The sequence below is a fragment of the Eptatretus burgeri genome, chromosome 6 (genome assembly GCF_056783735.1).
Source record: "Eptatretus burgeri isolate ZD-2024b chromosome 6, Ebu_testis_v1, whole genome shotgun sequence".
In the NCBI taxonomy this organism is placed as follows: Eukaryota; Metazoa; Chordata; class Myxini; order Myxiniformes; family Myxinidae; genus Eptatretus; species Eptatretus burgeri.
In genome coordinates this window covers 95,294,311-95,321,962 of record NC_140966.1, presented here as the reverse complement: position 1 = coordinate 95,321,962, position 27,652 = coordinate 95,294,311, and the positions used below count along the sequence as shown (strand labels likewise).

Sequence of the window (27,652 nt, the reverse complement as noted above, 5' to 3'; positions counted from 1 at the left end):
ACCCTCATAGACAAGGGGGCAGACAGGCCTGTAGGCGAATTGTGCGCGTGACCTGGAGGAGCGGCCAGGTCTGCGAGACCGTGGGGGGGGGGGGGGTCCTACCCCCGTCCTCGTGACGCATTGGCGGGCGAGCCGCAGATGTGGCCGCGTGGCTGTGCCCCGACTCCGTGCTCCTTGGCGGGTTTCGTTGGCATGACGTTTGGAGTGGGGGGAACGGGGCCCCCTTTTGCACTATCTCAGCGCGGGGGAAAGGGGGAATTGTTGATGCCCTGGGGGAGGAGAATGGCTGGCTGGCTTGGGTCCCGCGACAAGCGATCCCACACCGCGACCTCGTCGCCGACCGCCGTCCTTCTCGCCTCGGACCCGAGCTCCTTTGCCTCTTCCCGCAACTCTTCTCAGCCGACTCCAGCACCCAACTCGATGACACACTGATGACTTCGCCCCCTGACTCGACTCGACTCTCTTCCACTCTCCAACCAAAACTGACTCACTTTGCCCTCTTCCACTCTCCAACCAAAACTGACTCACTCTGCCACGATTCGCCTTGCGCTCGCCGTTTTATAGGCTGGCAGGAGCCGCTAATATGCAAATATCCGGATCAGGATGACCTCGGGGGCGGAGCCACGCTCGCCCATTGGTCGGAGGAAACAGGGGCATGAACCTCCCCTGATCCTAGAATTTGCATTTATCGATTTCACACAGACGCACCTGGAGGCGGGGCTAAGCCGCCCCGCGCTTGCTAATTGGATGGAGGGGAAGTGGGCGTGTAGCATTCTTGATCCGAATTTTCCCTCGGAGTGGCCGCTATTTGCGCTCGCGGCTCGGTGCGCTCGACACCAATCGCCGACCGGGCCCGAGACAGCCCGACGTTCAGTGTTCACAGGTGGTGCGGGAATGGCCGTAGAAGGAGAGAGGTGAAGGTGGTGGAGGGTTTTCGGTGGTGGTTGATGATTATGGTGCCGTTGGGAATGGCGGTGATGCGATGTTTGCGGGATTGAGTTGTGAAGGTAAAGGTTGTGGCTGTTGGCGTTGTTGTTGTTGTCCGAGGGTTGGAGCGTGGTTGCAGTTGGTGACGATGGCTGGCGTGGTGGTTGTTGTGTGATGGCGGTTGAGACGTGGTTGGTTCAAAATAAAGATAGAACAGAAAAACGCCTAACTCAAAGGATCGCAGCCCGAATGAATCCCATAAATTCCCTCTATACAACGGGTTTGGGGCTAACTACACATGTACTTAGAGATATCTCACCTACAGGCCCTGAATGGTGGTTTGCGAATTTCCACAGCCATAACAATATATATATATATATATATATATATATATATATATATATATATATATATATATGTATATATATATATATATATCATGATATCTCAAAAAGTTGTGGACGAGTTATGACAAAACTAGGTGGATGAGTTGGTTAGGTGACAAGAACAAGCTGATTCGATTTTGATTCAGATCCAGACCATCCAGCAACCTTTAAACTGTGGAATTGACCTCAGCAGCAGTTCTGACTGCTAAAAAATAAAAAAGTGTTCATTTGTCCAATTCGGACATTGAGTGTCAAACACGGAGATGCTCGGAGTTTCAAACAATCTCCGACTTGCACTTGAATACTTTTTCTTAGCAGTTGGAACTCCTGCAAAGGTCAAAATTTTTGAAATTCGGTTCAGATTAAGAGATTCTAAAGCTTAGGCCAAAAAAAAAAGTTGCATTGGCGTAACCCGCCCGACCCTAAAAATTCCGCCGACCCTACGTTTTGTTTTTGTTTTTTTGCTATCGAAAAATTTTGCCGACCCTATTTTATTGCTATTTTTGTTGTTTTGCTATCATTTTCAAGTATCTTGTTGATTGCGATCGCGATCGCAAAAACCCGGAAGTGTTTCGGACAGAACCCGAGAAAAAAAGGGTGGTACTCGAGCCGGGGGAGATTTTGGGAGGGATTTATTAGGAAAAAAAAAAAAAAAAAAAAGATCCCGACCGACCTACCCTACCCTATTTTTCAGTGACCCGTTACGCCAATGCAACATTTTTTTTTTGGCCTTATTGCATTTCAGCTGTAATGCTTATAATTGTCCAGAGGGTTGTATTCACATTTTATTTTTTACTCCCGACGTGTCCGGATGGTGTTTGTGTCCGGGCATGGCCGGGCGGTGGTTGTCTCTGGACATGTCTGGGCAGTGGTTGTCTGGACGTGGCTGGGCGGTGGTTGTCTCTGGACGTATCTTGGCAGTGTTTGTCTCTGGATGTGTCCAGGCAGTGTTTAGAGTATGACCAGTATAAAATGTATTTCAGATATTATTTTGTTTCCGTCTTCACTGTTTTCTATGCAGATTCATTTTGATGAGACAGTATGACTCGGAATCAACGCTCTACAACCCATTTGCCTTCCCTTCCCCTTAACTCATGCTTATCTCCTCCCAAACCCCTCCCCTTCCATCCCCATAAAACTCTCTTGATCGTTGTTATAATCATTACAGCTGAAATGCCATGAGCTCTAGAATCTATCAACCTGAACCAAATATCAAACTTTAAGTTGTGGAATTGAACTTAGCAGCAGTTCCATCTGTTATAAAAGTGTTAATTTGTCCAATTTGGACATTGATTCTCCGGACGTCTCCGGATGTCTCCAGTCATCTCTGGGATGGTGTTTAGTATGACCCAGCCAGACGTACCTTATCAACCGTTTCGTTGGAGTGTTTGCTTGAGTGTTTAATAGTGGTGGGTGGATCGATTCCAAAATACTCGATTCCAACCAATGGAATCAAAAGGAATCGAGTGGTGAACCAGAATCAATGTCAATTCCGAGTAATTCCTACTTCATAGAAAGAGCTTTTTTTTCATTCCTGGTGTGCATGTTCAGGTTACACATGATGTGGTAATGTGTTAATTGAAAAGAAACACCCCCTGGGGAATCCCATTTGCAATATAGCGGCAAAAGCAAGTCACTTGCAAAGTATACACGCCCCCAGGGCGTGCTCCTATTAAATGAATAGTTATGCGTTTAGAGTTGGCCAGTAAAGCGTGCTGATTTCTTTGCTGATGGATTGGTGGGCAATGCATCAACTGTTAAATTTTTGACATGTCATTGAAAAGGTCCAGAAGTGCAGTTTGGAACTATTTCCGGTAGGTTAAAGAAGACAGTCCGAAAGTTGCATGTTCACTTTGTTCAATAGACATTGTTCATTACTGTAATATGTCCAATATGCTAAAACATTTTGAAAACCAAACACCAAAGAGAGTACCTCATAGTGACAGTTGAGAATGCGGATTCAAAGAAACCGAAGTCTGGAACAGCAACTAGTTAGCTTTTGCAATCGATAATTGAAAGCACTTTCGGCCCGGTAAACACCCTGATACACTGTCTTCTCGTCCCCTCATGCTGTTTTCCCCTCCCCTCACACTGCCTACCCTTCCCCTCCCCTCACACTGCCTACCTTTCCCCTCCCATCATGCTGCCTATCCTTCCCCTCCCCTCACACTGCCTACCCTTCCCCTCCCCTCACATGGCCTACCCTTCCACTCTCCTCACACTGCCTACCCTTCCCTCCCATCACACTGCCTACTCTTCCCCTCCCCTCACGCTGTCTACCCTTCCACTCCCCTCACGCTGCCTACTCTTCCACTCCCATCATGCTGCCTACCCTTCCCCTCCCCTCACACTGCCTACCCTTCCACTCCCGTCACACTGCCTACCCTACCCCTCCCCTCACACTGCCTACCCTTTCACTCCCCTCACACTGTCTACCGTTCCACTCCCCTCACACTGTCTACCCTTCCACTCCCCTCACACTGCCTACCCTTCCCCTCCCCTCACACTGCCTACCCTTCCACTCCCCTCATGCTGTCTACCCTTCCACTCCCCTCACACTGCCTACCCTTCCACTCCCCTCACACTGTCTACCCTTCCCCTCCGCTCATGCTGTCTACCCTTCCACTCCCCTCACACTGCCTATGCTTCCCCTCCCCTCACACTGCCTACCCTTCCACTCCCCTCATGCTGTCTACCCTTCCACTCCCCTCACACTGCCTACCCTTCCACTCCCCTCACACTGTCTACCCTTCCCCTCCCCTCATGCTGTCTACCCTTCCACTCCCCTCAAACTGCCTACCCTACCCCTCCCCTCACACTGCCTACCCTTCCACTCCCCTCACACTGTCTACCCTTCCACTCCCCTCACACTGCCTCCCCTTCCCCTCTCCTCACACTGCCTACCCTTCCACTCCCCTCCTGCTGTCTACCCTTCCACTCCCCTCACACTGCCTACCCTTCCACTCCCCTCACACTGTCTACCCTTCCCTCCCCTCATGCTGTCTACCCTTCCACTCCCCTCACACTGCCTATCCTTCCCTCCCCTCACACTGCCTACCCTGCCCCTCACCTCACACTGCCTACCCTTCCCCTCCCATCATGCTGCCTATCCTTCCACTCCCCTCATGCTGCCTATCCTTCCCCTCCCCTCATGCTGCCTATCCTTCCCCTCCCCTCATGGTGCCTATCCTTCCCCTCCCCTCATGCTGCCTACCCTGCCCCTCCCCTCATGCTGCCTACCCTGCCCCTCCCCTCATGCTGCCTTCCCTGCCCCTCCCCTCATGCTGCCTTCCCTGCCCCTCCCCTTCCGCTCCCCTCACGCTGCTGACTCTTCGCATCCCATCACACTGCCTACCCTGCCCCTCCCCTCACGCTGCCTACCCTGCCCCTCCCCTCATGCTGCCTATCCTTCCTCTCCCCTCACGCTTGCTTCCCTTCCCCTCATGTTGCCTTCCCTTCCCTTTCAGCTGCCTTCACTTCCCACCCCTCCTCGCTCCCCCACCCCTCCTCGCTCCCCCACTCTCCTCACTCCCCCACCCCTCCTCGCTCTCCCCAATCATCGCTCCCCTCTCTCCTCTCTTTCCACTTCCCCTCTTCACTCTCTTCTCCCCCATCCACCCTCCTCACTCCCCATTCCCACTCTCTCCTCACTTCCCATCTTCACTCTCCCTCTCTCTTCACCACCCCCTCATCAATCTCTTCCTGCTCCTCTCTCCCCTCCCTCCTCTCTCTCTCTCTCTCTCTCTCCCCTTTCCTTGCTTCTCCTCCACGCTGCCCCCTCTCCCCTCTCACTACCCCCTTTCTCCCACCCCTCTCTCTACCCCCTCTTTTTCTCCCTCCCTCTCTTCGTATTCCTGTCAGTGAAGCGACGGGCAGTATTTGCTCATATATATATATATATATATATATATATATATATATATATATATATATATATATATATATATATATATATATATATATATTTCTATAATGCCCCCCCCCCCCAACCACCTTATTATATCGAAACTCCAGTAAGAGTTGGGCATGACAGGGGATATGAACAGTAATGTCGCAGGCAATAGGGCAACAGTTTGACACAATAAGTAAGGAAATATATGAACGGAAAAAGATCGAGGAGGGAAGGAAACCGATTATCCTGCGAGTAAGAGGGTTGTGTTAGTAAGGGTTAATGTGGGAATAAAATGATTATGGGTGTGAATGTAGGAATAAAATGGGACTGTTGATGACATGAGATGGTGGTGCACCACTCGCTTGAAGCTATGGAGGAAGGAGTGGGGGAGAACAGGCTCAGGAAGGTGGTTCAATGGATGGGAGAAAAGTTGAGGTGTATCATCAGTTTGCATTTCGGGAGTTTAATTAGGAGAGTTAGTTGAATAATGCTTGCATCATGAATTTTCTGAGGAGCTGTATCGGAGGCCTGAGAGAGCTGATGGAGCTCGACCGGAGGAGAGGTGGAGAAAAAGAAAAGAAAAGAAGAATATCGGAGTCCACAGAACTCCCTGTGATGTGAAAGCAATGAACTTTGTGCCTCGGCCTCATCCCAGGAGATTCTAATCATGTTGAGAGCTTTAGATTCCACAGAATCACAATTCCAGAAGTGAAGTTAGGAATTCCGCAGAGTCGATTTCAGATGTCACACAATAAGAATCTCTGCCCAGCATTATTTCTCCAACGCAGGATAGCTCGGCAGTAGAGGACTCACTTTTGAGCTGTGCGTTTAGTCTATTCAATTCCCATCCTGACTTTAAACTGTTAGTTATCCTGGTGATTGGTAGGCAGGGTGTTGCACACGAGTATGTTATCTTTCAGTGCCTTTTCAAGAGAGTTGGCAATTGTGTGCCGGTGCCTTGGCCCAATTCCAAATTCCTGCCCTAATTTATAAGGGTACTTTCGGAAGGTTTATAAGGGCACTTATAAGGGCACATCAGCGACACAGCCACATCTTAATTGCGCAACCAGCTGGTCGAACCTGTAATTGAACACCTGTCTAATTAGCATTCAATATAGTTGAAACGATCCAATCACATTTGTTCTCGTTATCAGTTTTCATGAGTTTTTCTTGATTCCCTTTATGTTAGCTTCAAGTTTTGTTCCTTGTGGAAATCTGCTGGCATTTTGCTAAAGCATAATGGAAGCAGTGAACAAAATTACTTGTTATTCTGTGTGTGTGTGTGTGTGTGTGTGTGTGTGTGTGTGTGTGTGTGTGTGTGTGTGTGTGTGTGTGTGTGTGTGTGTGTGTGTGTGTGTGTGTGGTTGTGGTGTGACATAATTTGGTTCATGCATGTCGCTTTTGAAGGTCAAGTTTCTTTCGGTTTCGTTCCTATCATTTTCTCTGCAAATTGCTTGGTACATTATCCATGGAACCACGATTCCAGTGTTCCATACACAGTTACAGAGCGTCGGTGCAACCGAAGCAGTTTCTCGACAAGGGTTAAATTGGGTGCTGCTGCCTTCCCCAGCAGTAGTTAGTGCAGGGATTTGTAATTTCTTCAAGGTGCCTGCGATAGCTCGCCTACTGTTCATGAAGGACATCGTGGGATTTTTAACTTCCATCAACCAATGTCGACAGACAGGACGCCTAGTTTAACGTCCATCCGAGGGACGACACCTGTCTAGTATGTTAGCCTGGTGTTGGCCGGGCATGTTGGTGTTGTATAAAATAGCCTGGTATTGGCCGGGCACATATAGCCTGGTGTTGGCGTAGTGGTTAGGGTAGCGGCTTGGGATTCAAAAGGTCCTGAGTTCAAGCTCCGTTGGCGGCTTGAATTAATACATACCAGGAGGTTGACTCAGCCTGTAATCCTTCCGAGGTCGGCGAAGTGAGTACCAGTGTACTGGGCCCGGTGTATGCCCCGGTTAGAATAGGTGTACCATATCCCTGTGTCGTTAAGAGGCGACCAGGGTTGCGGCAGGAAGGACATCCGGCGTAAAACCTGTGCCAAATCATTATGCGGATCATAACGGACGATCCTCTGTGGCGACCCCTAACGGGAGCAGAAGAAGGTGTGTGTGTGTGTGTGTGTGTGTGTGTGTATATGTGTATATATATATATATATATATATATATATATATATATATATATATATGTGTATATGTGTATATATATATATATATATATATATATATATATATATATATATATATATATATATATATATATATATATATATATATATATATATATATATATATACCGGGCGTAGTGGCGTACGCCTGTAATCCGGCTACTCGGAGGCTTGGGTTGGAGGATCGCTTGAGGACGGGCGCTCTGCGCTGGGCCGCGCTATGAGAGGGTGTAGGGCAGCCCGGAATCATGGTGAAACCCAATCCTTATCCCTGTGTCGTAAGAGGCGACCAGGGTTGCGTCAGGAAGGGCATCCAGCGTAAAACCTGTGCCAAATCAGTATGCGGATCATAACGGATGATCCGCTGTGGCGACCCCTAACGGGAGCAGCCGAAAGAAGAACAAAAACAACAACATATATATATATATATATATATATATATATATATATATATATATATATATATATATATATATATATATATTAATACCTGCGTGGCTGGCACACATGCACTCATCTCCGCTCCGACAGCTCAGGTTAAAAGCTAATAGGAGAAACAGACATTTCCCTGTGGAAGTATTCTTTTTATTTATTCCTGCAGGTAGTACAGTAGATTAAAGAAAAATCGTTCAGATTTTGAAAAAAGTGTGAGAATTGGCATACATGTCCATTTTTATATGTTCTTTCATATATGAGCAGGACACACCTGATCAGAATACATTTACGGCCGCCATCTTGAATTTCAAAATGGCCACCACCGAAAATAATATTTTACGATATATCGGTCACCAAGAGACCTAGCAAAATGAATATAGAGTCGAATCCAATGTCTTCACAAACAAGGAATCCAATAAACACACTTAAAATGCTCTATTGCCAGTCTTTCTGCTTTAAAATGACATATACACTGTCCCAAGTATAGTTCATCTGGTCAAGATACAGTTCTGACTTCAATCCGTCTGATAACATGTTCCTGCACAATGGCAAAGTTCAGTGCATGGGAGAGATGCACAGAAACATTTGCATGGTGGTCTGCATCTCTTTTTGCAGCCGCATTTGATCAGCTCTGTGCAGGATTTAGCTGCCTCGGCAAGTGCTGTCCAGAAAGGTATCCACTGTTCAATGGCGTTCTTCGTCCATCCCCAGTTGCACGGGCTTGGTAACTGCTACTTAGGTATCAGCGCTTGGCCCCAGATGCGTCCTGCCTGGTATGTCGACCTCTTTATATGTTCCGTGAGGGCTGCCTTTGTGGGGGGTAGGCGATCTATTTGTCTTCCTTTTCCGAACAGAAGCTTCCTTGCCTGATTCACCTCGGTGCATTCACTGGTTCTATCATAAAGACGTATGACGAACCTTTCCAGTTGACACACATTCTCATCTGAGACTGATGAAGGCTCTTGGTATAAACTCAAGAAAGTGTCCGTTATATTAGGGAAATTGGTTCAGGTGTCCCAAGTGGTTTTCTTCCCAATATCACTGGTATGACGACGACGTGTCACAGCCAGTGAAGGCATGGAAGAACAGAAGAGCTTTGGCCTTATTTTCACCAAGACTGTTTGCAATCGTGTGAGCCGGTATTAACCTGTAGTGTTTCTTGACTCCATATGCAACCCATAGTTCATCAAGGGATAAAGCGTGAAATATGGCAATTGCAAGGACAACAACGTCAGTGTTGACTGACCTTATCAGGATTCTGTGATGGCCATTTTGTGCACAATGGAGAGCATGCATGAATAACCTCGTATCTGCTTCTTCATGGTTGCATGGAGCTAGAGAAGATTCTATGTTGCACTCTTGGGAAGAGATGACATTGGTATCTTGTGTGCTATATAGCTCCTTCTCTTGTGTGGATAACTTAGCGATGCACTGTGACAGGTAATTTGTGACAATAATGCGGCTCCCCGTTCCCCTCCTCTTTCTCGTTGAACTCTTCAAACTGTTGTCAATATACCGATCCCATATAACATCCAGTATTAGACGATCGACTTTAGTGCTTTTGGTGTCTCTTACATGCTGGGCATTATGTTTCGCACACGGTTGGTGATGGAAGTCAGACATGATAGATGATACCTAGCATCTAAGGCATGCATGTCACCTTCGGAGAGCTTTCCCAACAGTTTCCTATCTTGTAACACATGTGCATATCGACGAACTCGAATATCAATTTTGTCAGTCCTTGCGTCATGGAGATACTCATTTGTGTCCTCTTCTTCACAAAAGAAACAATTCGATGTCCTTGCCATTGAACCCACGCTGTGTCGCCTGATCTTAACAGGACTTGTCTCATATTCCAGGTTTTCTTTTGACTTCTTTTTCTGAGCACGTTGGAGCTTTTGTTTGGCAAACCTGTTTCTGCAGCTTTTGTGCCATACTGCCTGGTTTGTTCTGAGTGTGGCTTCAATGCCATCTCCACTGTCCCACTTCACAATGTCAATATCCTCTGGTAAGGCATCAATTTGATGAAACTCCAAAATATTCTCAGCAAATAGTTTGTAGCCGCATTCTTTATCACTTCCTCTATATTTAGCTATGCTGGGATTAACAAGCTTTTCTTTGGTGTCCTGTTGGCAAATTGCCCATAATTTTCAGTCAATAAAGGCTGTTTTATCTGGGCATTGTCTTTTAGAAGATGCACCTTCACCAGCATCGATTATCTTGCACTTTTTGGACATTGTTATAGCATGTCAGTGCAATGGTATCACCATATCAAATGTCCTGAACAAATGGGGGAAAAAATGTTCGTCCACCACCATTACAATTTACAACATATATTTCTGCTTATACACATCTATACATGCATATATCTCATTATTTTCAGACAGCAACTGATTTTTAGTGCATCAATTGCAATACAGATCATATTCATGCATGCAAAGAGTGATAGCGATTGACCCACGCACAGGGACGTTCTCTGCAATGCATGGATCGACTGACAGCTGGAACGACCACGGACCATAGTTTCAGAGCGAATGACAGATAGACTGAGAATAACACCTTTCAAAACATTATATTGAAAATTAAATTGGATAAAGCCATTTCTACACGCTCATAGCATTTGGATATCAAACATCGAGCAAACACTTTTAAGTATTTAGTTGTTTATGAAAGGGTCTCATTTCGATTTTAAAGCAGAAAGACTGAAAATTGAGCATTACAAGTGTGTTTATTGGATTCCTTGTGTGTGAAAACATTGGATTAGACCTTGGTTTTTCAAACCCGGGGGCGCGACCCCAAGTGGGGTCGCCGAGCAAATTTCATGGGGTCGCGGGCGTCCGCTTGCAGCGACAAAAAATTATCTATTTTCGATCGGTGTTCGCTTTTACGGGATGTAATATAAACGGTTCGTTCAAAGTATGGGAACCGGTGCAACATGATGCTTGGAATGGGATCCAGCCGATGCGCGGGCTCGCTGAAGGGCGGTTCATTTTGGTGGTAAATTAGTGGTTTGATCCACAGCCTCTCAGACTCAGACTCTGACTCTATCAGTAACGTCTATTCACGTCTCCACGTACGATTTGAGACCTTATTTGTGATGGCAGCACCGGCCACCAGCAGATCTCGAGAACATTCTTACCAGGATAACTTTCTGGACCTTGGATTTTACTACGTGGTGGATAAAAGTGGGGCACAGAGGCCTCAATGTGTGATTTGTTTCAAAGTGCTTTCTATGGAGTCGATGAAACAAAACAAGTTGCAGAGTCATTTGACTACAAAACATGTGCCTTATCAGGATAAGGAGAGCGTTCTTTGAGAGGAAACTTCTTGCACTCAAGAATACGTGTTTGACAGAGAGGGTACATGCCATCAGACCAATTCTCGGGCATTAGAGGCCTCGTATCGAGTGTCGCTCCATGTTGCCAAGATTAAAAAGCCTCACTCCATTGCGGAATAACTCGTGCTGCCATGTGCAAAAGACATGGTATCTCTGATGGTTGGGGAGGAAGCGGCGAAGAAACTGGCAGTTATACCCCTCTCTGATAACAACATCCAATGCAGAATTGAAGATATGAGTCTGGACGTAATGACTCAGGTCGTACACAAGATCAAGGAATCGCCGTGGCACGCCATACAGTTGGACGAGTCCACTGATATTGCATCGTACGCGCAACTCATCGTTTGGGTCCGCTTCATCAAGGCTGATAGCTTTGTCGATGAGCCTCTGCTCATCAAACCATTGGAGGCCACCACCAAAGGCGAGGACATTTTTGGGAAAGTAGAGCAGTTTTATCATGACCATGATCTGGACTTCGGAAAGTTGATCGGTTCTACAACAGACGGTGCGCCAGCAATGTTAGGAGTGCATTCTGGATTCAAGGCTAAATTGCTTGAGGTGGCTCCTCAGACCTCCATGGCACACTGCATGATTCAACGAGAAGTGCTCGCCTCTTGTACTTTGCCAGAAACCTTGCAGAGCGTGCTCTCAGAAGTCGTAGAAATGGTGAATCACATCAAATGGAGTGCCCTCAACACTAGGTTATTCAGGCTATTCTGTCAGGAGATGGACGCCGACCATAAGAATTTACTATTCTACACTCAAGTCAGATGGTTATCTCAAGGAAACCTTCTTCTGCACGTTTACGAGCTCAAAGATGAACTAAAGGAGTTCCTACGCACACAGGGGAAAACGGCATGGGTAGCGTTGCTTGAGTCGGACTCATGGCTGTCGGAACTGTGCTATCTCGTTGACATCTTTGAATGTCTCAATGCCCTCAACCGCTCCCTCCAAGGCAAAGACGCCAACCTCATGATTTTTCACGACAAAATGAGCGGATTTCTGGCGACTCTAAAAGTACTGGCAGACAAAGCAGCTGTTAAGTGCTTCAACGTTTCCCCCCATCTGGTGGAGCATCTAACGACCTGCCAGTACGATGATACTGAGCTCAACAGTCTTTCTGAGGAGGTAGCACGTCACCTTCGGTTGCTCATTGAACAGTTCGAGCACTATTTCCCTGAGCTGGATGTGCAGTCCTTTTCTGTGGTTCGGGACCCTTTCACGGCTCCACTGGACTCGATTGCTGATGAAGATGATACAGCACAGGAAGAGCTTGTACAGCTCCAGCAGGATTCAGGAGTGCAGGCTCTTGTGCGGACGAATTCGTTGTCGACATTCTGGTGCAAAATGCTGCCGTCGTACCCGACCCTGTCACGGCGCGCCATTAAGGTTCTCATGCCATCTCCTTCATCATACTTTTGTGAGCAGTCGTTCTCCACCATGGTGGTGATTAAAACAAAGAACAGAAATCGCCTAGAAATGGAGCATGATATGATCCTGGCATTGTCATCTACTTCTCCACGAATAGAGAAGTTGGTTTCTGAAAAACAGGCTCGTCCTTCTCACTGATATATTTAAATGTCATTCGGACTAAACTTCTGAAACATTCAACTGTACTATTTGGATACTGTCGGCTATTCTCCGTTTACTCGTCCATGAAAACATGACGATGGTGAATAAAGTAAACAGTAAATGTTCTTGTGTCATATGAAATCTTATCTTACATATTATGAATTGGGTTTTGAATCTTTTGGGTCGTGCGATGTGGAGAGGTTCTGAAATTGGGTCGCCACTAAAAAAAGTTTGAAAACCACTGGAATAGACTCTTTATTGAAGTGGTTGGGCCTCTTGGTGACGAAGATATCGTAAAAATAGTTTTCGGTGGTGGAAATTTCGAAATTCAAGATGGCGGTTGTAATTGCTGTCTGATTATGTGTGTCCTGCTCTTTTATGAACGAGCATATAAAAGTAGTCATGTGTACCAGTTTTCACACGTTTTCACATTTTGAACGATTCTGGTGAAATGTTGACAATCTTATACTGTACTAAGGGTCTAAGGCTTGTGGAGGAACTGCATACACAAATCTCACACACACACACACACACACACACACACACACACACACACACACACACACACACACACACACACACACACACACACACACACACACACACACACACACACACACACACACACACACACACACACACACACACACACACACACACGGAGCAAGTGTATGTCAAGCCACTAGCACACATGACTATAGTATGTCTCTTAATTAGATACTATTGGAATGTACCTTTTCAACCTTTCGACTCTTTGGACTGCTTATACTACTTAGATGTTTGAACACCCTTTAGATATTTTAGACGCCATTGGACACTTACATCCTTTGGACCCCTTGAGACCCTCCTTCTATGCATATGGCAGTTTGGCTGCCAGGTAGCGATCATTTTGTTGGGGCGCAACTGTGCCCCTGATGCCGTGCCTTACTACCAGTACACTGGTACTCATTTCACTGACCTCATAAGGATGACAGGCTGAGTCAACCCCACCTTGTGTTAATTCAGCAGCCAACGGGGCTCGAACCTAGGACCCTAAGATCCTAAGCTGGCCACCCTAACCATTAAGCCAACACCAGGCTTCTTGAGACTCTGTAGACCCCCAAGACCATTTAAGACCCTGTAGATCTTGGAAACCCTGTATACTTCGTTGAAGCCCTTAGACCCCTAAGACTCTGTTAAATGCTTGAGAAGAACCCTTTGATCTTTCGGAACCATTTAGAACCCTTTGACCCTTTAGAACCACAAGACCCATCAAGAACCAATAGATGCCAACCCTTGGCTTGAGGTTTGTCCTTGCTCTATCCATTAAATACTGAGCTTCAAGCAAGAAAGCAGCACGTTGCATCTTTTTTAAGTTTTTGGTATGACTTGGCCGGGGTCAGAATCGAACTGCTGACCTGACTAACTCAGAGCGGACACTCTAACCATCATGCCACTGAGTCTGTTAACAGAAGGGTGTTCCTTTGAAAGGTTTTTGTTGTTTTTTCTGTTGGGTTGGATAATGCTATTTTATTACTTATTTTACGAGACGAGGTTTGGCCGTTTTTGAACAAAAGTATCAAGAAGTTTTTTTTTTCCTGTGACAGCCTTTTATACATCGGTGTTGAAAGTTTCTGTACTGTACCTTGTTTAAATGACTTGAGAGGAACTTTCACAGATGAAAGTGGGAGTGAGTCAAGCAGAGAGAAAAAAATTAATTATTTATTTAGTTATTATTTCTTTCTGTTTAATTTCGTTATCCACATGAGTTGGTGAAAGGTGTTAATGGTATTCTCTGGTGGTAAGTTTAATAAAAGTTGCACAGTATTATTTTTAATTGACAGGTTGCATTGCATGGTAGAATTTGCTGTAAATTGGCCACAGGGCTGGTAGGATAGCTCAGCTTGGAGGTAACGCACTCGCCTTTGAACTGTTCAGCCTGGGTTTGAATCTCGCCACAGCTATAACCTTTCAACCTGAAGTTTTGCATGTAGGGCGATGCATCGATGTGTGCGCCGTCCACGGGAAGAACGTTAAGTCGGACGATCCGTCTGCCTGCACTGGTTGTTTGTGGACATTGAAGATCACATGGTGTGTTTCCTAAAGCGTACAGAAGTTATTGCAAAAACTCTCATCAAATTCCTGCTCTCACCTACTGGGGGCACAGGTGTGCCTCCGAGAAAGTATGGCAATCAGCAGCCCTGTGCTGCCCACGAATGGATTCGTAAAACTTCTATGATGTGTGAGAACCACATTGCCAGTTAATAGTGCAATTTTGTCTCCTTGATGGTTAATGATACACTTTTTCCCCTTGAAAGGGCAAAAAGTTCAAGACCAAATGAGATGTTGACAGAGACAGAGACAGAGACGGAGAGAGATAAAAAAAAAATAGAAAAATAAAAAGAGCAGAATGCCTCATACTTTAGCCTGGTGATGATTTTGATGATTCGATTCTGATGATTTTCAGTGGTTTTCGTTTCCACTGGATCCACTAGTGAGAGGTGGTGTGAAGTGGTCTCATTCCATGAAGCAAAACACTGGTTTATTGTATGAACGCTTTGTAGACTGTTCAGCCTGCAAGCCAATTTGATTCAGAGGCCTGGCTATTTGCTGTTCTCAGCAAGGGAATTTGACCTGAAAGCATTTATTTTTGGAGCTTATCAGGCCGAGATATTTAAACCAATGCTTAAAAAAAAAGAAATAACTGGGGGATATTGTAATTGGCTCCTGTCTATCTGTCTTATCCATCCATCACGCTATCTCCTCCTAAACAGTTGTGCACAAATTCACCAAACTGGTAGTTATGATCACGATATGGCAAGAAGGTGTGATCACGATATGGCATTTTGGTGCCGTCCCCTGTGACAGGATCAAAAGGTGAAATGCCCCAAAAATTTTCCAAAATTAGGGACCTATTTTAACCATTTTCAATGAAACTTTGAAAATGCAATCAACATTGGGAGAATCATGACGTATGTAATGATTTTTTGAATTTTACCCCCGGTTCATGTCTCGGAGGGATGGGGGGGGGGGTGGTGGTGGGCACTTATGGTCACAGATCAGAACAGGAAAAAGAAATTACCTCAAAATTTGATATTAGGTCAATCCTGGCAGAACCTTTTGCTGTCTTCCAACTTTGCTTTAGGTGGGAAGCGTGGGGATTTGAGATGGTGCGCCATCGACTTCACTCTGGTAAGGATATTTCCTCGTTTATAATTTACCCGGTGTTGAAGACCCATTCTTACATTGCAGAGGTCGTGCATTAGGTCAAGAGCCTGTGGATATTTGGCTCAAACTCTTGTCCATTTCAAGCATGGAGATTCAAAATGCCAATGATGATTTGCCAGTTGCCGGCTTTGGCTGTCCGTCTCCTTGAGACTCACGATTTCGAAGGATCCCAGAAGGTTGTACCTAATTTGTTTTTTTTACCATCAGTCACAAATAATTGGGGGAATTCTGCACAACATGTGGGTCAACGTTGAGTACAAACCGCAAATCACATTCCACAGTGTGATTGCCAGATTAGCAAATCCCCTGGCTGAGTGGAATAAATTGGACATTGTAACTAACATCCGCTATAAGGAATGCGGGGGTGGGAGGGAAATGTGTTTGGGGAAAACTGGCAGGAAATTAATTTTTGTATTCAAAATCTCGGCTCGTGGAAGATTTATAAACAACTTGCGGGTTTAAAGAATTGGAAAGCTGTTTTTCTATTGGGAGCACACGATTTGTTGGAGTGCATGTTTTGATTGGGAAAGCATTGCACAGTGTGTGGTTTCAACCCTTTTGCAGGAATTAATTGCACAGCTTCATCTGGCAGGATAGCTCAGAGTGTCTAGCCTGGGTTTGAATCTCGACTCTGCTATAAACGTTCACCCTGGTGTTTCACATCCAGGACGATGCATCAAAATGTGTGCCATCCATCGGATGGACGTTTTGTTCAACTGGAGCACACGTCTGCCCGCACCTGTCGTTGCTGGACGTTGAAGATCCCACCGTCCTTCGTAAAGATTAGGCTAGTTATCACCGCACCCTGAACAAATTGCAAGTTCCCACCTGAACTGCACATGGCACTTGGTATCATCTTTGGAGGTTCCTTGGCACTGCGTTACAATGCTTGCCATGTTCGAATGTAGTTGCTGTCTGCTCAGCAGCTTCTGCATTACAATCAAATTGACTATGGAGTTGGCACGTTTCATATGAATGACGCGCGCGCGCGCGCACACACACACACACACACACACACACACACACACACACACACACACACACACACACACACACACACACACACACACACACACACACACACACACACACACACACACACACACACACACACACACCTCTGTTAATTCTAAGGCACTTAAAAAAATTGCATCATATGAAAGTATTTTTGCACTGCAATGAAATAGGGTTATAAATTTTGCATTTCAAATAAATATGTAAAATTATAAATGTTTTTGATCTATAAGGAGGTTGCACTCATTGGCTTTTGTGAAAGGGGTTGCCAAGACAAATACCGTGGCGAGGCTCTGCATTGCGAAATGCTCATTCTTGTTTGCGAGGGTAATGGAGAATTTGGGAGGGATCACAGTGACCTCAGAAATGTCATGGAACAAGTGGATGGCGCTAAAGAAAGGACAATGGCGAGTACATAAGACATTTGTGCAGCACAAGTTGAAGATTTTTATGCCTCCGCTGACAAGTCTCCAGAGGCATTGTGTTTTCAGGTTGTCCGTCTGTCCATACATGCATGTCCGTCCGTGATAATTAACCTCCGCCATCTTCGAAGATGGATGGAGGTTACTGTTTTCACCCCTTTCTGTTTGTTTGTTTGTTTGTGAACAGTATTACGGAAAAACTCCTCGACGGATTTCGACGAAACTTAGTGGGGGAGGGGGGGGGGTTAGGTATGGTCCAAGGATCATGCCATTAAATTTTGGACTTGGTCCCCCCCCCCCAAAAAAAATTTAGAGAATTTTTTTTTTTTGTATTTTTACATGTTTTAAGTGATTTCCAACCCCCCCCCAAAAAAAGGGGAAAAATGTTTTTTTGTATTTCTACATGTTTTAAGTGATTTCCAACCCCCCCCCCCAAAATAAAAATTGTTCGAGAAAAAAAAAATTTGCAACTTTTTTTTCAACAAAATTTCGATTTTTTTTTTTGCATTTTTACATGTTTTAAGTGATTTCCAACCCCCCCCCCCAAAAAAAAGAATGTTGGAGAAAAGAACTCTAACTCTCAGCACTGTTGACATCATATTTAATGAATAAGATATAAGGCTCACTTGAGTGACCCAGCAGTATTGGCAGCGGAGGTTTTGCACTCTCCCGAGTGCTCCCCCTCTAGTTTTCTCTGTTTTCTCTCCAACCGCTTATCTGATTGACACAAAATTTTTACCATAGGTGCGACTACTTATGTGGAATGTTTTAATGATAGTTATGACGTCATAGGTCACGTGGTGTGGCAGCCATGTTGGAAAAAAGGAAAAACTTTTGACCTCTCCATCTCCGAAACCGCTCCATGAAAAAAGTGGAAACTCGGCACATGTGAAGTACTCCCATGGGAAATAAGTGTGATTTTTTTATGATGTCATCGGTGGCTTTGTTATGACGTCATAATTGCATATGTCAAACACTTTATTTTATGTGAAACGCTTATATGTCAAACGGGCTAAATTTTTTTGGGGGTGAAAAATTGACATCATCAGTCACGTTGTTCAGCAGCCATATTTTTTTTATGTGTGAGGGGGCATGTCTGGCGACGTTGAAGCACCTTCTAGTTTTAACTCCCCCCCCCCCCCCTTGTTAGGACTCAAGAAAGATTTATCCGAGCATTTCCAACAAGTTCAGGTGTTCAGTGACTAATGTGTGAGTCAACCAAGGTATAGAATTGGCTTATACAGATCACAGCTAATACAAACGGGAAACTGGTAATCAATGTGAAGGTAAAATTCGAAATTGTTTTTAATGATCACCTCGTCCCTACTCTGATAAATGGCCAGATCAATGGTGGATTCAATCACCAAACATTATACTGTTGACAAACTTGAATGTCGGGAGGTCACAATATAATCAACTTTTGAGCCGTTTAATCAATTCCAAGCTTTGGATGAAGCGACGGTGAATATTGAAACCAACTGGTCCGTGTTTAAAAGCTGTGATCAATGAGCCATCATGGCAAACATGCTGAATGGATATCTGGGACCACTTTAGTGGATCGGTGTCAGCAAGCAATGTTCCACCATAATCAGATCCTCTTGTACAATATTAAAGAAGCAAACGTAACAAAGAAAATACTTACAGGAACAGGCAGTATAACCTGCGATGTCAGGGGCAAAGATCAAAAATATACAGATGGCTTGTGCAATTATCATGGAATATAGATGGACTCTGCATTTGAATGGCTTTGCAGCCTCAGACAATGATGATCTGTTAACAATGACCAATTAACCTGCAGGAATGAATACAGCCAGCAACTCCTTTGCACTCTTAGCAGAGATCCCTCTCAAGTAATCATCGAGCACACAGCCATTGCTACAGTAAGTTGACCCAACAATTGCCATTGAACCTCAAACCCCCTAAAACCACAGATTCATTCCTCCCGTCCCCAGCGAAAAGTAGGGTTAAGCAATATTTACTCACTTTGTTTGACTGTCTGTCTGTCTACAAACATCAGTTTATGATTCAGGAACAACTTGATTTCAATTAAATGTTACATTTGGAACATGAATTGGAAAGCGAACCTGCAGTTTAGCAATACTTTAGCTCTGAATCTTGTCCCAATCGTGCATGTGCAGAGAGGAGTGAAATAATTTTTTTATGATGTCTGCCTGTCTGGCAGTCAAAAAAAATTGAAAATCATTCCCAACGAGAAACTTAGTTTTTAAGGACCTCATAAAGGATACAAACAACAGGCACGAATAACTAATGCAACACGTTAGATAGGGTGGTGTGAAAGATGCTGCATCAATGGCGGTAAAGTTTTTAAATTTTATTTTTCTACAACCTTTAAAATATTCATTTATTTCAATTGAATTTTATACTTAAGCACTGCAGAACCCAAATCACCTTTTTGGCACTTTCAAAAACTTTATTGTTTAACAGTACAAAATATTACGGCATGTTACATCATCTCGACCAATCAAATTTGCTGCTTGCAGACCCTGTCCATGTCTTTTATTTCTCAAGAATCCATGGGGTAAGGAGTTCTCTTGATTCTCTGGTTTCTTTGTGTTTTGGTAAATGTTTGAAACTCGCAGAAAAGTAAGATGACAAAAGATAGAAGGCAATGTGTTGACAATGGGGGCAGCAGGGTCAACAAGATGCAGTGAGGAATGAAAGAACAGGATTTGTGGAGAGAATAGGGAAGGAAACAGAGCAAGCAGCAAGTCGATGGGAGAGCAGGACAGTTTGTGTGAAGAGCGATCATAGGCAGCAAGAGTGGGGTTGAACAGACTGAGGAAGAAGGTTTCACAAGCTGAAGAAAAGAGGAACAAAGGACCAAAGATGATCAGTGTTCCTGGATTTTGGAAGTTTTATTTTGTACGAGCAAAGGTACCCAGCATTTCCGGGTAAAGCCGGGGTTCCTTCATCACACCCTTTGCCTCCCTCCTACCACTCCTTCCCTTGCCTCCTCCCACCCAATTCTCCTCCCACCAGACCCCCACCCCTTCTCTTCCCTCCTCCCAGCCCACTCCCCTCCCTCCAGACTCCCACTCCACCCTTCCTCCCACCTCGACCCTTTCCCTCCATCTTCCCACAAATCTCACCTCCCACCCCCTCCCTCTGGATTCCCACATGAATCACACATTTAGAGTCAAACATTTCATTAATCAAGTTGCAAAATGTTGAACAGAAATATCAACAAAATTGAGCACATTGTAATGCTTTTGGTTGGACAATATTGAATGTTCCCCCCCCCCCATCAAGGGCCAGAACTTGGAAATTGTTTGGTGTTCCAACTCCATAGCAACCCACGTATAGTTGACCATGTGAAAAAGATTCAAATCTGTTTTGTTGTCGGACAATCGGAACAAGCTCTCCAAACAACTATATCGGTATACGGATCAAAATCTCTTGTTTTTTTCAATTTTCACAATTGAGTGGAAAGTTCTCAAAGACTTTTATACATTGGGGTCTGGTCGTTTTTTTTTTTTTTGTTTTTTTTTTTCCTGTACAGCACAAGGCTTGCGAGTCGCATCATTGACTGAGGGTGTTGCAGTGCTGCTGATTAGAGCAGTCATTCGGAATTTGGCCAGGATGCCGGGGATAGCTCCTTTACTCTTCGTGAAGGGATCTTCAATGTCCAACAACTACTTCTGGCAGATGTGACGCCCAGTTTAACGTACATCTGAGGGACGGCACACACATTGCTTAATCGTCCTGCCTGTGAAACACCGGAATGACGATCTATAGCTGTGTTGAGATTCAAACCCGGGCGAGACAGCTTAGAGCGAGCGTGCGTACCTCTTGGCCTTCCTGCCGTGGAGTGGGGTTGCATTGCTTTTTCGCCACTGAAAATCATTTTTCAAATTTCTCTTGAGCACAGTTCGCTTTACTCATTCTAGTCCTCTAACTTATTTTGCCTTCCAAACTCTGGGGATTTCCCCACGGAGAATCAAGCCGGTTGCCATACCCACTGCTTGAGCCCTGGGAGCTTTTACCTGCTTTAAAAATATTTTTGTTTCACTGAATGAAGTTACATTTTGGGCATATTCCTTCATCTTTTTTTCACTGAACATAATTGTCGAAACAGTAGAAAAAGTTAAGTTTAATGCTTTGGCAATTTCACCTGTTATTGTGTAAATATGGAGAAGGTGGGATCAAAGCCTTCCTTAAGTTAATACGGTTATTCGCATAGTTATAATAATCGGTAGTTTTTTTGACATTTTCAGATTTCACTCCAGATTTCGTCATTTATTTAGTTCACGAGATCCGATTGTCAAATTCAAAATCGTATTTCGATTATGTACTTTCATTAGCCAGTGAGGGTCGATCATCTTTCCAAGGCAAAGCTTTTTGAGTTGGTTGAATCAAAAATGGTGGCTCAGACTCCTGCGTGGTGAAGTTAGGCTTTCATGAAGGAAAGCTGTTAATTGTCTTCAAAAGGGGTATACAACATTACTCAAATACCCAGTTTTCATCCATGCACTCCTTTGAAGTTCCCTTGGAAAGCATGCAATGTTTTGGGCCGCTAGGTTTCATGGATTTGGAGTTATGGAGGACACACAGACACACACAGTCTAGCCCCTATGGAAGAGCGAGGTGATGGAGGGCAAAAAGACAATGCACGGACATTGGGACGGGGCAGAAACAGGTGGATGTAACGAGCAATTAAATGAACAAACTAGAAAAGAGGTGTAGGGTGAAAACACAGTAACCTGCAAGTAAGAGGAATTCACGGAATCAACAAAACGTTGATCAAAGTATATTAACGGCCATGGGAAGCACGAAGAAGGTGATGTTTTAGGCGTTACCCCTCGGGAGCAAAAGAGACCTTCACAATTGAGACACTAGCCTTCTCAATCAAAACTAGTATTGTATTCTGCACATAAGTCGGTTGGGGAAGGTCGGGTAGAAAAGATTGTGGATTTGGTTTTTTAAATTTTATTTTGTGCACGCATAATTGAGGCTTGCGGAAGAGCATGTGCACAAGGGTGACACACACAGATAACTCGGTGACAGTGCGACCACAATTGGACTGTGCAGGGGCACTGCGATCATAGCACAGCCACACCTCAGTAATAATGATGCAACCAGTGGAGTGAATTCGTAAACTAATCCCTGTCGAAGACATATTCGCTAACGATTACTTGACGTGCCATCCTGACACGTATGCTGACACTAACACCTGACACCTATATACTGTCATACCTCTCATAAGGGAGCCTCGACTCATGGATTTTCACTTAACGGACATGAAAATATCCACTTAATTAAATACTTATTTTTCCACATTGGAGATGAGTTCAGGGAAACTGTCCAGCTGTCCAACTGAGCTGGACTTGATGAGGTGGATGTTGATGATTTTGAGTAGCAGCTGACATCACAGGGGGATAGTTTAACAAATGAGGAGCTGCAGGAGCTGGACGAACAGCAAGCTAACCAAGAGGCTGAAGATGCAGAAGATACTAAACCAGAAAAATTCCTCAACAGTAATACTTTAACTGATGCCTACAGGATGTTGTGTGATGCACTCGAGCTTGTCGCAGAAAATGACCCCGATTATGTAGCGGAGCACAGAGTTAAAAGCGAAATGTGTTCAATGGTTTTGCCCCCTACACGGAGATGCTTTGCAACATGAAGAGGAAGGCAAGACAGTTAACCCTCAATGCCTTCTTTGTGAATAAAGCTGAAGCCACAGCCTGGTCCATCTTCCCACGAGTAGCTGCTCCTTCTCATCTCCCACCGTTGTTAGGAAGGAGGAGTACCTGGGCAGTCGGACCAAGGCAGCAGTGGTGTACGTACAATACGGCAAGCTCCAAAGTAATTACAACTGGTGAGTTTATTAAATTTAGTTTCATATGTTTTTTATTTTAACAAAGTCTTCATTTCATCGTTAAAATGCCATGCAGTATTTTTAATTCTCAAAGGAAGCCGTCATATCACATTTATATGGTAAGAATTAACCGTCGGAACACATCTCCATAGGCACCATGTTATAATGACCCCTTTTACCAGATTATTCGCTTCGCGGACACGTCTCAAGAACCTATCTCGTCCGTTAACAGAGGTATGATCGCACACGTATGCACTGAACACCAAGCCTCCACGGACTTGGAAAACACTTCGGTGACGACCTCATACCCTTTGAAAAGATCAGATAAATGAATATTGCAGATCATGAAACTCTCTTCAAAAGAAGATATTGTGAGAGCTCAGCATTGGAAAGGATGCTGCAGCCTTGTCTAGTTACAAACTCCCTTTAGTGATGAGTTTAGTCGTTGTAGTAGCAATTGTAGTGGATGCCCATGCTCACAATTTTGCAAAAGAACTTCTGAAACAACAACTGTGCATCAACATCAACTTCTGTGAACCCGTTTCTAACCACACTGCTTTTATTGGTTCCGACAGTGAAAAGCATCTCTGGATGTGTACGCATATCATTATGACATGTATTCCTAACAAAATGGCACGAACAGTCAAACTGGAACGTGGATGAGATGAAACGATAAAGTGGGCAGCCAATACAATGGTACGGAGTGAATACATGACTTAGTAGGATATTTATTGTCCCCTGGCTTTCTGAACTTAATTGGGTTTGCTTTTTTTCCTGCTGTCCATGTACTCGTACATATGCAGAACTGTGTGTGTGTGTGTGTGTGTGTGTGTGTGTGTGTGTGTGTGTGTGTGTGTGTGTGTGTGTGTGTGTGTGTGTGTGTGTGTGTGTGTTGTGGTGAATATTAGAGGGGAAGAAGAGGGAAGAGGTTAAACAAAATGCAGGTCAAGACGGCAGTCCTTCAGGTTCAGAAAGCCATTATATCTGGCCAACAGTATGGTAGTTATTTATTCATGGATGTTTTTTTCTTTTATCTTGGTGGCCCGAGAGCATTGGACCTTTTGACATTTTGGAAGGTGCACAAACTTTTGCACATTGTCATGATGAGGCTTATCAGAAGAAGTTGTCAAACTTTGAAAGTTCCATTCAATGCCGCTGTGATAATGGATCACATTTATACCTTTATCCCAGGTCCTGTTCAGATAACACGAAATGTATTATCTGTTTACCCCAATTATATTCTTTAGTGGTTATGATTGTGTTCTTTGCTTTTATTGTTCCACGTAACTTACGAGCTGCTCATCATCTCTGTGTGCTTTGCAGTTCATCCGTAAACATCGTCATCCCAGGCCAAACATGGATCAGTCCTCGGCTGAGGTCCTACTCAAGTGACGGAACACCATGCACTTCCTCTGACATCTGTTTATACTTTATAGTCTGGCACTTTGATTTCCGCCATTCATTACATCAGCTCGAATCGAGCCAAGAGTGTAGGTTTGGCTGAATATATATATATATATATATATATATATATATATATATATATATATATATATATATATATATATATATATATATATATATATATATATATATATATATATATGTTTGCTTTCACAGCTTGTTAAAAAAATTTTAAATCCAATTTCAAGCAACAGCACCATGTTCACAAGATACCTTTGTCACTTACCGTTTTACCATCAAATTGTCCAAAGTTTTCTTTTCCGTTTTATTTTACTTTCCTTTTCGTGAAGTTCTCATAATAATACTTTTCACCTTGAACCTATGTCTTCATTGAAAAGTTCATATTTGCAAAATGTTTCATCACGTTAAAAAAAACACATCTTATTCTTCTCCAAATGCATTTCCTTGCAGTGATGCCATCTGACCAACCTCTCGGTATGTAAATCAAGTGAAGATCTTTTTGTGGATATTGCCGTCGCAAAACTTCCTGTTTTATCTTTTTTAATCTCTTTTTGCAACGAGTGAAATGTTGAACGACTTTTCAAGTGTGAGCAATAAATTGGCTCCGTTTTTGACAACTGTGTGAAGATGGTTCAAACTTTTAATTGTGATAAAAGTGGAGCTTGTTACGAAATATATAAACCAAATGAAAATGCAAGACCAAAGGCCTTTGGCGGTTGTGAAGGACCTGTAAATGAACGGCTGCCAGAAGCACTAACCAGGACACAAGCAATGAAACCCTAACTTCCAGAAGCACTCTCAATCTATTTGTCCCCAAGCTCTCTTTATGTAATGAGCAAAAAGAGAGATTGGGGAAAATAGGTGAAAGCAAAATAATCTATCGCAGTAAAACTCAACCATACTTTCCTCCCCCACCTCCATCCCCTTTCTCCAATTCCAACGAGGGACTAACAAAGGCAGGTCATCATATGCAGATTTAAAACCTTTAAGCTTAACCATGGTCTCGTCTGAAATCTACTCTGAGTTATGTATTTATGGACATTTCAGTGTCCGAGAGGAAACGTACAGGTCAGTGGTTTTCCCATCGCAGACAGGTCGGTGGTCTCTCTGTTTTCTACCGCCTCCTTTCTGGTCTTGTGCCCTCTACTCTTTCCGTGCTTTGTCCCCCCCCCTCCCCTCAGCTTTCTGCAGGGCGTACACGGTCTACCATCAACCCCCTTCTGGTGAAACTACCTAAATCCAGGTTCACTGCTCACCTCCACTCATTGGTTGCTTTTTTTTCCTGCGTGTGGAACCAACTTCCAGGTTCTTTTCAATCTCATTCTTCCCAACAGGTCTTCAAGACAGTTATTCACCACCATCTCAGATCATCCCCCATCCAAAACCATTAGCTTTTCTACCCCTGTTTACCCCACCCACAAACTAATCTCCTTCCAAATGTCCAGTTTTTCCTTCCTGAGAGTTTGCTTTCGTATCCATGTTGTCCACCCCATGAGTCCTCCACAACCCCTCATTCCTCCCCACACCCATTATTTGTCCAATTCTCCCTCTAGTTTGGCTTGCTGTTGGTGTTTCCCCCCTCTCTCTACTGTTTCTTTTGTTCTGTTACATCCTGACCCATTCTATGTTATAGCTCCTCCATTTGCCTCGACTGTGTATACCAAAAACCAACAAATCCTGGTTATCAGAGAAGTCGGGAGCATTCTCTGTGTATGGCTAACCCAGAAACAAAATGGCCATCCTAGTCACATAATACACCCAGGAAGTATGTAATATATGATGAGTAATGAAGAATGTAATGGATAACCAAGAAGGAGCTTAATGGATGGCGGTGCAAAGGAAGGAAGTATGACCGATAAAGAGCAGTGTGAGAGGAAGGGCATCGTAGATTGTGGAAGAATGAACAATGTTTCTTTTGTCTTGTTTGAATCCTCCCTCAACAGTCTAATTTTATCCAAAAGTGCATCATTGTATCAATGTTCGTAATTTATACACATGAGAAAAAGGTAAGCAGGGGCTGTGTTTTTCTGCATCAGAGCAATAGATTAACCAATAAAATTATTCAGAAACAAAAGTTCATAAAAAGTAAAACCATACACAGTATTGGTAAAGTGTGCATGTTTGACATGTGAGTTGAGATAAATTAAGAGGTTTTGTTTAAAAAAAAAAATGTCATCACAAAATGAGTCTGTATTGGCACTGTTTCACACCAAAAAAGACGACTTTAAAATTGGGTTGCTGGCAGCAGGTCTCAAGAAAAGTGGCAGTCAAGAATGATGGCCATTAATGTAACAATAAAATGGATGTCTCAAAAGGTCGACAATGTGTGTAAGCACCATTATAACAAATGACTTTAACCCTCTTTCTCATTCCCTGAAGAGGCCACCATGGAGAATCAATCCAAAGGGAGTTGTTGCCATTCCTGGTGCAAAACATCCTCCAACTGTACCAAAGTCCACACAGGAGAGTCCATGTTCTTAAATCTGTACCCAAGAATATCCTAAACATGCTCTGTTAGAGTTAAGTCAGGACTCCTTACTCGTCAGGTCAATGTTGTGACGGCACTGTTACCTCCGTCACTGACGTTAGATGAAGGTTATATTTTCACCCTTCTTTGTTAATTGTGAAAACAAAGATTTGCAAGTGTCTTGGTTGGTTTGGTCTGTTATTATCTCTGCCAATGAAGGTGGACGGAGGTTACGTCCCCCCTGTCTATCTGTTTGTGTGTTTGTTACTTTCTCAATCGAAGATTTAATGTTGTTCACAAATTTAATGTTGGCCATGATGTCATACCAAAGCCAAAGGGACGCTTTATATGCAAAAAGGTAATGTATAATGATAATATAAAATATAGGGGCAATACTCCTGGGCACTCACCTGGTAGCGGCGGGATAAGATAACATGGGAACCACTGGTAGGCATTGATAACCCCAAAAATATGTAACGCAGAAGAAAATAAATACCTATGGATTTTTTTTTTTTAATGCCGTAAACAAACTTTGGTACATTCACGAAGAGG

At 44.0% G+C, this 27,652-nt stretch overlaps 1 protein-coding gene across 9 annotated transcripts in view; it reads left to right on the top strand.

The window, feature by feature from the left end:
- LOC147025376 (uncharacterized) overlaps positions 1 to 25,250 on the top strand; it is an 82,678-nt gene extending 57,428 nt beyond the window's left edge. For 2 of the 9 annotated variants that reach the window (XM_085886285.1, XM_085886288.1), the window contains one exon: positions 24,532 to 25,250. In XM_085886285.1, coding sequence (XP_085742411.1) covers positions 24,532 to 24,600 — 69 coding nt within the window. In that variant the 3' untranslated portion in view covers positions 24,601 to 25,250. Of the gene's footprint in view, positions 1 to 23,127; positions 23,905 to 24,531 lie in introns of all 9 variants that reach the window. The other 7 variants (XR_015059484.1, XR_015059485.1, XR_015059481.1 and 4 more) reach the window with 7 other exon arrangements.
- The last annotated feature ends 2,402 nt before the right edge of the window (positions 25,251 to 27,652 follow it).